The 9,001-nt window shown below is 43.9% G+C and overlaps 1 protein-coding gene across 1 annotated transcript; it reads left to right on the forward strand.

Moving 5' to 3' along the window:
• Window positions 1-6,927: 6,927 nt before the first annotated feature.
• On the forward strand, window positions 6,928-9,001 carry LOC135605931 (patatin-like protein 3). The gene is made up of 3 exons (XM_065096557.1): window positions 6,928-8,034; window positions 8,312-8,374; window positions 8,449-9,001. The coding sequence occupies exons 1-3, from the start codon at window positions 7,084-7,086 to the stop codon at window positions 8,773-8,775; spliced, it is 1,341 nt and encodes a 446-aa protein (XP_064952629.1). The 5' UTR covers window positions 6,928-7,083; the 3' UTR covers window positions 8,776-9,001.

Genomic DNA, 9,001 nt, shown 5'->3' on the forward strand with positions numbered 1-9,001 from the left:
CTGACCGAACGTACGATCTCTTAACACTGTTGATTGGACTTGACTTTTCTGTCCATGAATTTACCAATAGTGCAATCACATGCAGAGTTTACGGTCGCCTGAAGCTGATGCGTGTGTAGAACTAAATGTGCTTCGTCTTTCTCGACGTCGATTTATGGCTGTTTAAGAGCAGAGCACTTCCGTTGCTTCTGAGGGCAGAGCAGCAGGGGAAGGAGGGCACTGGTGCCACACGCTGCTCTTCCCGCATGAAACCGTACTGTGGTCGCCACCTCATGCAGAGCAGGGCGGTTCCAAGAACCGATCTTTGCACCGGCTGTCGCGCTGTTGAGACGTCCCATCAGCGGCCATTAACGGCCGCGATTTGCCCTACGACGTGATGCTGCTGCGTCGGCTGTGCGATCCGTGCCAGGGGTTGTGGCCGGCTTGTCGTCGAGTCCTCCTTTGCATCGCTCACCGCCACCGCCGCCGCCGCTCTGACACGCGGCCGCAAATCGGACGGTTAGCGGCGTCCCATCGCAGCTATGATCCGGATTCGAAAGAAGCGGGAAAAATAGAAGGAAAAGAAGGAATAAAAAGAGATGGCGGAGGAGAGCCGAGACTGCCTACTTCGTACGGCGTCGTTCCGTCGATTGGACAGTGGAGATACGAGCGGATATCGTCTACGTTATCGCTCTCGGCGACGCAGCGATCTTGGCCGGGAATCTCGCTGCGGAGCTCAGCCTGTCGTGTCGCCGAGCGGTGGACCACCACCCACGTCGTCTCGCCGTTGTAAGCCCTCGTGCTCTCCTCCGCCTCTCAAAAGCCACGCTGCTCGCCATCTGTGTCAGAGCGACGGCAGCAGCGGCTGGTGACAGGCGACGGGCACGCGGATGACGCAGTCCTGCCCATCAGACAAATGGTCCTGTCGTTCCACATAATCACCGAAATGCCACTATCGCATGCATGTCCACATCCCATGGCCATTCATGCGTGCGTATTCCCATGTCCCGATGGAAGAATATGGTTGATAGCGATCGTTCCTTACCGGCAACACTATATATATATATATATATATATATATATATATATATATATATATATATATATATATATATATATATAACAAGAGCGAATTTTTGGAAAAAGTTGTTAATTTTGAGCTTTTTCTGTAAAGTGCTTTAAGTTTAAAAAAAATTATAAAATATTTTTTTAGAAATAATTATTATCTTCTATTGGATACCATCTCTATTACGCTTTTGTCTTATCGATCACCCCCTCTATCTGGCGCTTGACAATCTTGTTTATTGACCCTCACTCGCTTGTAGTGATCGACTACAACATTTGTCGATCGCCTTCCTTTTCTTCTCTAGTATCTATATCTCTACATATTAGTCCTATCAGGTGCTCGTCTCCCCTAAGTACTTCGTGTCTCGGTGTGAGAGTTGCGACCAACTCCAATAATAATTAAGGGCTCAAAGTAATCTAGTGCAAGCAGAGGTGTGACTAGGATTGAGGATATGATGAAATTTTTTTAAAATTATAAAATAAAATAATCTTTTCACTTAGCTAAGGTGTTTTACATGAATTTTTTTAATTTGTGATATTCTACAGCAAAAAAAAACTCGAAGTTCAAAATTTTTTTTGGGAATTCGTCTTAAAGCAATCATAAACATTCAAATGGATTTTTTTAATGGAATATTAATATCAATTGAGATTACATCTGACGGGATATATATATATATATATATATATATATATATATATATATATATATATATATATATATATATATATATATATATATATATATATATATATATATATACACAAGAATCACTTAATTGGGAGGTGTATATATACGAAATTTCGCCAATCCATCTACTTATTTATTTGCGGTGAAGAGAGAAGGGAGAGATGGAATGGGGTCAATCTAAAACCCGAGTGGGTTGAGGAGGTCGAATTTGTCAAGCTGCTTCAGCATCTCACGTAATTGACCTCGCTTTGGTACTTCTATCTCTATGTAGGTTATGATCATCTATATTTCTTTTTTGTATCAAATTTGTTTGGTTTATTTCTCTGATTTGATTGTTTTGGATATCGTCCTCTTTTTGGCAGCTTGGAGAACCCTAGAAATGATCAAGTTTAGGGCTTGTGTTAGGGTTTAATGTATGTAAAGGTCCTAAAGTATCACTCATGAATATGTTGGTCAATTTATGTCTTCTATCCATGTCTTCCCAACATAATGAGAACTTTGTTGGAATGGAAGATCTCTTTATCTTCATCCTATGGGTCAGTTCTTGTAATTTGATAGTTTCAGAACAAAATAGTTCTTGCACTAATCCTTGGTGCACTTGGTATGAAATGTATATAAGTTGTTTATGTGGTACCATATTGGTGATATAGGATATATTTGTGCGAAATATATCCTAAAAACTTAAGCTCTCATAAATATATCTAAAATCTAAACCTTTTAGATTTCTTTAGAATGCAGCAAAGTGTACCTGTATTGCCCTGTCCTATCTTGAGCTATAACGAATGTGTCCTATTGCCCCTTCAGAAATCTCTTCTTGAATGTCGTTACCTTATATGACACACAGGATTAATTGGCCTCTTTGATCTTTAAACACCCTATCTAATCTTCAGAACAATTAGACTATTGGAATTAGCTTCTCTATCTGCATTTTGCAAAGAACCTAGAATTCTGTTTTTTTCTCGCTTTTCTTCTTGCAATACTATGGTTAGAAGTGGTTTCAACTTTACATGGAACTTTACCTATCTTGAAAGAATTTATGATATGCAAGCAGCTTGATTTGTTCTAACAATAACCTTGATTTGTTGTATTAAGGATCGTAATAATCCTGAGTTTGACAATATGTTATGGATTTGATTGTCATATGTAAACTTAAAAAGCAGACATTCATCAACAATATCAGGCGAGTTGATATCTTTGTCTGTCCAACAAGCTGCCAGAAGTAAAATCCCAGTTTCCTTTGAACTTGAGAATGCTAATAGACTGAGGCAACTGGGATTAGCTCATTCATATGGGCTTTACCAGTGCCCATGAAACTTTAGGTGTAATAAGGCCCTTATTAGGGAACAGAAGAACAAGATTGGAGTAAAGATGTAAGTCCAGGACAAGATTGAGGACTGTGATGAAATCTTCAAAGTTTTACATGGAGGTGCCCGAATGTCCTTTTGTCGTTTGAAAGGGATGAAACCTGGAATTCAATATTCGTAAAGAGAGTTACGGAGGAGAGAGTTGGAATGCTAAGCTTTCATGCCTAAAGAAGAACAAACAATGCCATGTTGTGGTTTACTAGGTAAAATGTTATGTCAAAATGCATTAGATCACATTTCTTTTGGCATGTAGGCTTTGTTTTCATCAATTAGCTGTCAGTTCTTGTGGCCCCTTCAGAGAGGAACACTTGTTTAGTTCTCTGGTAGCTTGAGAAATTTTCTTTTGATGTATTGGGTCAGTTGAACATATAGACTTTTGGCTCCCATCCTACTGGAGAGGTCTGTCTGGAGTTAATTTGTTAGCAGTTTATTGTTGTCGACTTCTCGAGAGGTAAATAGTTAATGAGAGAAACTCCTTGATGTGGCTAAATCTGTTCTCTATGATGTCCTTTTGTTTCTTCTCCTTTGTTTACTTCATGCTGTTTGGATTGGTATATAGTACTGAAGGATATTAATCAGTGTCTGGTGACTGTCTTCAACTTTTCATTGGTCATGATGCTTATATATTACTCTCCATACAAGTCTGGCATGTATAATGCTAGCTACTGTGCAGAGTGGAAATAAACAGGAGGTCACACACCATGATCTAATTTGATGAACCAATTAGATCCTTGTTTACTGAAGTTAATGTTCAAGCCCTCGTTTCTTTTTTGACAGAATTGTGTGTATATATATTGATGCTTTTGAAGTCAGTGATTTTACCTGTCCCTCTAAATATAAGTCAAACTTGTACATGTCATTGAAGTTAATCTATCTTAGAATAAACCACAAATGAATCTAATCAGTATGGCAATGGTTATTTTGTCCCTTAGATAATCACAAATGTTTTAGTTTGATGGCCCTTATTTGTGAAGACAGTACAATTTGCTGGTAGCAGACAATTAATTAAATGGGTGTCAAACAGAAGATACCAACAACTTCTATGAGGAGGCCAAAAATTCTGATGCTGCTTCTGCTTGGATCCTCTTCATCACACTTTTCGGTTTCCAAGTCGCAGTACTGCAATAATTTAAGCCAACTGTGGATCCAAGACTTCAACATCAGGCAGTGCCACCAGATTGAAGGCAGTTTGAGATGACCAGGAATTGACATGGCAACCTACAGACGAAGCTATGTCATATTTCATGAACGTCCAGGAATGGCTGTTTTGACTGTAATATTCCGAGCAAAGGGGGCTGATACTAGTGCAAGAATAGATTTCTTCAACATGAATCATGAAGGCAGGCAAAGAGGAGTGATGACTTGATCCTAAAGCATAAGTGCATATTTTGGAAGTATCAGCAGAAATTTGAAAGAAAAAGACAGAATTCTGCATGAACAGTTAATGGAGGTACATTGCATACATGTCACTTTCAGATTGCTGATGTCCCTGTTTCTCGACCACAAGAGAACTGTGACAACATCATGATGAACAGTGAATAGTGAAGACTGGGTACCAGACATCAATGTCTCAGTGAAGGAGATCCGGAGATGAGGGAAGGAGTAATGTACTCCCCCTGTATTACAGCGCTTGCATCAACTGCATGAATTGCTTGTTTTGGCAAGACTTCAACGATGACTGGAGTCACATCACATGATGCATCGGTCAGGAGGTCTTGAATCCATGAACAGATGTTGATCTCCCCCTTCCACAATCTTCTCTTTGGTAACGCAGTCAATTCTGTGAAGCTTATGAACTCTGGATAATAACAGGAAGCATATCTAGTCATTCTCATCCAGCCAAAACTGATGGGAAGAAGATTAAACCAGTGTGCAAGTTATTCTGAGGTAATGTGATCAGAGTTCACTTAAACCAGGACGCAAATTACTGCAACTCTCTTTCCATTCTGCATAAGCAGTCAATTTAAATTCTTTAAAGCATGAACGGGCAAAGTTTGGCTGTTTCATGTGGTGTTAGTTCCTTGGACAGTAGCACATCATGTCATCCATTAGTGAAGTTTTTATTTAGGAGAAAGGCTCAGTTGGACCACTACCAAACCCTCCTTTTTGTTGGTCAATCCATCACTTGGTTGCATGCTCATTACATAAAGTTCTGTGATGTCACAGTGGGAATAGTGTTTTGTCACAGGATAAAGTGCAGATTGACATAGATAAGCTAGCTGAAACATTAACTACCTGCTTGCTCATGCAGTTGGTTTGGAACTTGTGATGCTAAAGAATTAGATGATGATAACAACCAAAGTTCCTGAAATCTATTGTTCTCTTTGGAGGAAAGATAATTATGATTATGTGTTAATGGGAGCTTCTGCTGAATCGAGAACTCTGGAAGAGTGGTTGGTTGTTGAGAGTACTGATTGCTGAGAATGTGTTTGCTGAGTTCTGCAATTACTGAATTTATTTGAATATCTTATTAGGAACTCCAAACTGCAAGTCCACCTTAAGAACTCTTTTCATGTCTTGCTTAGGTTTTCACCTGTCTATCCATAGCTTTTATTAGCGGAATGTTTAACATAATGACAGAGAAGTGTGGACTTGATAAAATTTTCTGCTAAAAAAGCAGTAGTATCATTGGATTAATTATGATGTTGAGACTTAATGGACCATCAAATCATCAGCTTCCCCACCATGACTATATATCATAGCGTAAGTGCAACTGCAACAATATTAAGGCTTCCAGTTTAACACCATGATACATGATAAATAAATGAAAAGAATATTATATAAATGGACGGTGAAGGAGGGGAGCACAAAGAAAAATAGACAAAGGAGGGCCCTTAAGGAGTCAATCTGATGCTCAAACAGAAGCAATCATGTTATGAAGACGGAGTTGTATCTTTGTGGAACTAAATACTAAAGCTATGCTCTTATGTGCTGTCACAAAAGCAAGAGAAGCTTCTTCAAATGAGGAATAATGGTTGTTGCAACTCTTCATTTTCACATTTGGACATGCACTCTAAGAACCTTCCAAAACCTTAATCAACTAAAGGCTTTTTCTCTGATCATCTTCTTATAGTCAGGTTTATTAGGTTGCATGGTATAGACTTCTGCCACTGGGCATGGAACTTGAGGGGACAACCACTCTTCCAAACTCAAGCAGCTGACCTCCAAAGTTGATGACCTTTTTGACCCGAGCACACTTGCTCGAGCTCAGCGTTCATGGAGACCTCGAGCAAGGTCGTCGTCACTCCCCTCTCTGCTTCGTAGAGAGAATGGCCTGCTTCATATGTGAAGTGCTCCATCCTCGGGAGTACGGCTGCAGTCCTGCTTCCACTGGCAGTAGAGTTTTGCAGGCATAACCTGCAGCACTGCTCTCATTCTGCCGCAGCCGCTCGCCAAGGAACATGGAAGCGGAGTCGCAGAACAGCATCGAGAAAGAAGCGGCGATCCTTCCATCGTATTAAGCGATCTTATTGTCATTACATACTTTAGGTAATGGGCGCCACATAATTTGCAGGTCAAGGAAGATGTATTTTATGATCATTCCTCACGTGAATCTCATGTGCAATTGGGGGGAGTGGGGGAGACATAAATCAGGGCACGAGAACTCTACTAGGCCAGCGTGTCCTCGTGATGTTGTCACTTCTAAGAATAGATTTAATAATGTTTTATTATTTTATAGGTTATTAACCCAAAAAGTTCAACATTTTATTTTATATCATTATATATATATATATATATATATATATATATTTGATACCTAAATTGATATAAGCAAGTCGGGTCAGCATAAATTATCTGGAAAAACGCGTTCCTACTCTCGAGGCCACTCGAGAGCATGGTGGCCACGGGAGTGTGCTACCGTGCGCTATTGGGCCCGCTGCTAGGTTGCGCTGCATCGCTCCCTCTATTTAAGCGCGAAGGCGTGGACACTCGGCCTCCTCGCTCTCAAAGCAAAAGGACAGACCGGCCTCGACCGCTCGGCCGAAAATGGCGCCGGCCCTGTTGGAGCCGGGAGTTGACGTCGACAAGTTGAGCTACGAGATTTTCTCCATCCTGGAGAGCAAGTTCCTCTTCGGCTTCGACGACCACAAGCCCCTTCCCCTCCAATCCTCCCCTGCCTCCGCCTCGCCGGTGCCCCCTCAGCCGCCCGCCCCCCGTGCGCCCGCGGGCAGGGTCCGCATCCTCTCCGTTGACGGCGGCTGCCGCCCCTCCGATGCCCTCCTCGCCGCCGCCTCCCTCGCCCGCCTCGAGTCCTTCCTCCGCGACACCTCCGCCCGCGTCGCCGACTTCTTCGACGTCGCCGCCGGATCCGGCGCCGGGGGCGTTCTCGTCGCCATGCTCTTCACCCGTGGCCCCGACGGTCGCCCCCTCTTCGCCGCCGACGAGTCGCTGCGGCTCTTCGCCGCCTGGAGCACCGGGTCGCCGTCGGGGTCGTTCGGCCTCCCGAGAAAGGGCCCGCTCGGGTGGGTGCTACGGCGGAAGCCCGGGGGTCTCCTCCGGCGGGTGTTCGGCGACGCCACGCTGAGGGACACCCTGAAGCCGGTGCTGGTCCCGTGCTACGACCTGGCTACAGGGGCGCCGTTCCTGTTCTCGCGGGCGGACGCGATGGAGGCGGACGGGTACGACTTCCGCATCTGGGAGGTGTGCGCCGCCACGTGCGCGTCGCCCGCGGCGGCGGTGGAGATGAGCTCCGCAGATGGGCGGACGCGGATCGCCGCCGTCGGGGGCGGGGTGTCGATGGGCAACCCCGCGGCCGCGGCCATCACGCACGTGCTCAACAACAAGCAGGAGTTCCCCTTCGCCGCTAGCGTGGACGAACTCATGGTGCTCTCGCTCGGAAGCAGCGCCGCCGGTGTGGACAGCGCTTCCGGCAGACGGCGGCCGGTTCCGTCGGCGGCGGAGCTCGTGAGGATCGCCAGCGAGGGCGTCGCCGACATGGTGAGGACCTCCCCACCCCCCCTCTCTATCTCGTCGCCAGCTGGCTTTGTTTTTAGCCTCTTTTTTCCCTCTTTTAAATTACTCGTATGTATACATTAATTTGTTTTGTTTCTGAAAACCTGACAAAAAATGTCGGCTGTACTGTGTAAGCTGACCATCCGTCCATTCGATGGGGCCCACCATGAATCCCCCAGTGGACGGTTCAGATAATTACGTAGGAAACATTTATATTAATTAATTCGTTATCATTCTTAAAGTGGGATGGATATGTTATCAGGTGGATCAAGCGATTGCAATGGCATTCGGACACAACAGGACAAACAATTACGTACGGATTCAGGTAGTAATTCTCCATTACACAAATCGATCTATCATCACTCTGTTATCGTTCATTACTTTTGTCAATAATCTCAGGCTAACGTGTTCGGATTGGACAACAATTATTCTGCGAGAACGAGCAATGCTGATAGATTGATTTGTGCAATGGAGGAAAGATTGTCGCAGAGGAATGTGGAATCGTTGTTGTTTAGAGGGAAGAAGATATCAGATCAAACTAATGCGGAGAAGCTCGAGTGGTTCGCTAGCGAGCTCATCAAAGAGCATGAGAGGAGGAAGAAGAGCCTGATTCCCGTAATAGTGTTGAAGCAAGTCATGACACCGAGATCGTCCACCGCCACCACCACTGTCATTACTGGCACCACCACCACCACCTCAACAACATCAACATCTGCTTCGCTCTAATTCTCTGAGCAACAAATAAACGAAAATTAGTTCTTTAGGAAAAATAAGAGATCAAAGCTTGGTGGTTGCTGAGCGTGAAGCAAGTGCTGATGGCACATTGTGTATAAGGGGCTATGTATGTGAAGTCTGTTCAAGCTTTGGTTGAATTAGACTTTCAACTGAGACTATTTCTTTTGGTACAATTCAAGCACTGTGATCACCATGGCCAGTGACAGATTTGACATCT

The sequence above is a fragment of the Musa acuminata genome, chromosome BXJ1-2 (genome assembly GCF_036884655.1).
Source record: "Musa acuminata AAA Group cultivar baxijiao chromosome BXJ1-2, Cavendish_Baxijiao_AAA, whole genome shotgun sequence".
NCBI classification, from domain to species: Eukaryota; Viridiplantae; Streptophyta; class Magnoliopsida; order Zingiberales; family Musaceae; genus Musa; species Musa acuminata.

Bases quoted from the DNA above. Each gene is read 5' to 3' on its own strand.
- LOC135605931 (XM_065096557.1), top strand. From the start codon at position 7,084: ATGGCGCCGGCCCTGTTGGAGCCGGGAGTTGACGTCGACAAGTTGAGC. The intron at 8,035-8,311 runs GTGAGGACCTCC...ATATGTTATCAG, and splicing joins GCGAGGGCGTCGCCGACATG to GTGGATCAAGCGATTGCAAT. The intron at 8,375-8,448 runs GTAGTAATTCTC...CAATAATCTCAG, and splicing joins ACAATTACGTACGGATTCAG to GCTAACGTGTTCGGATTGGA.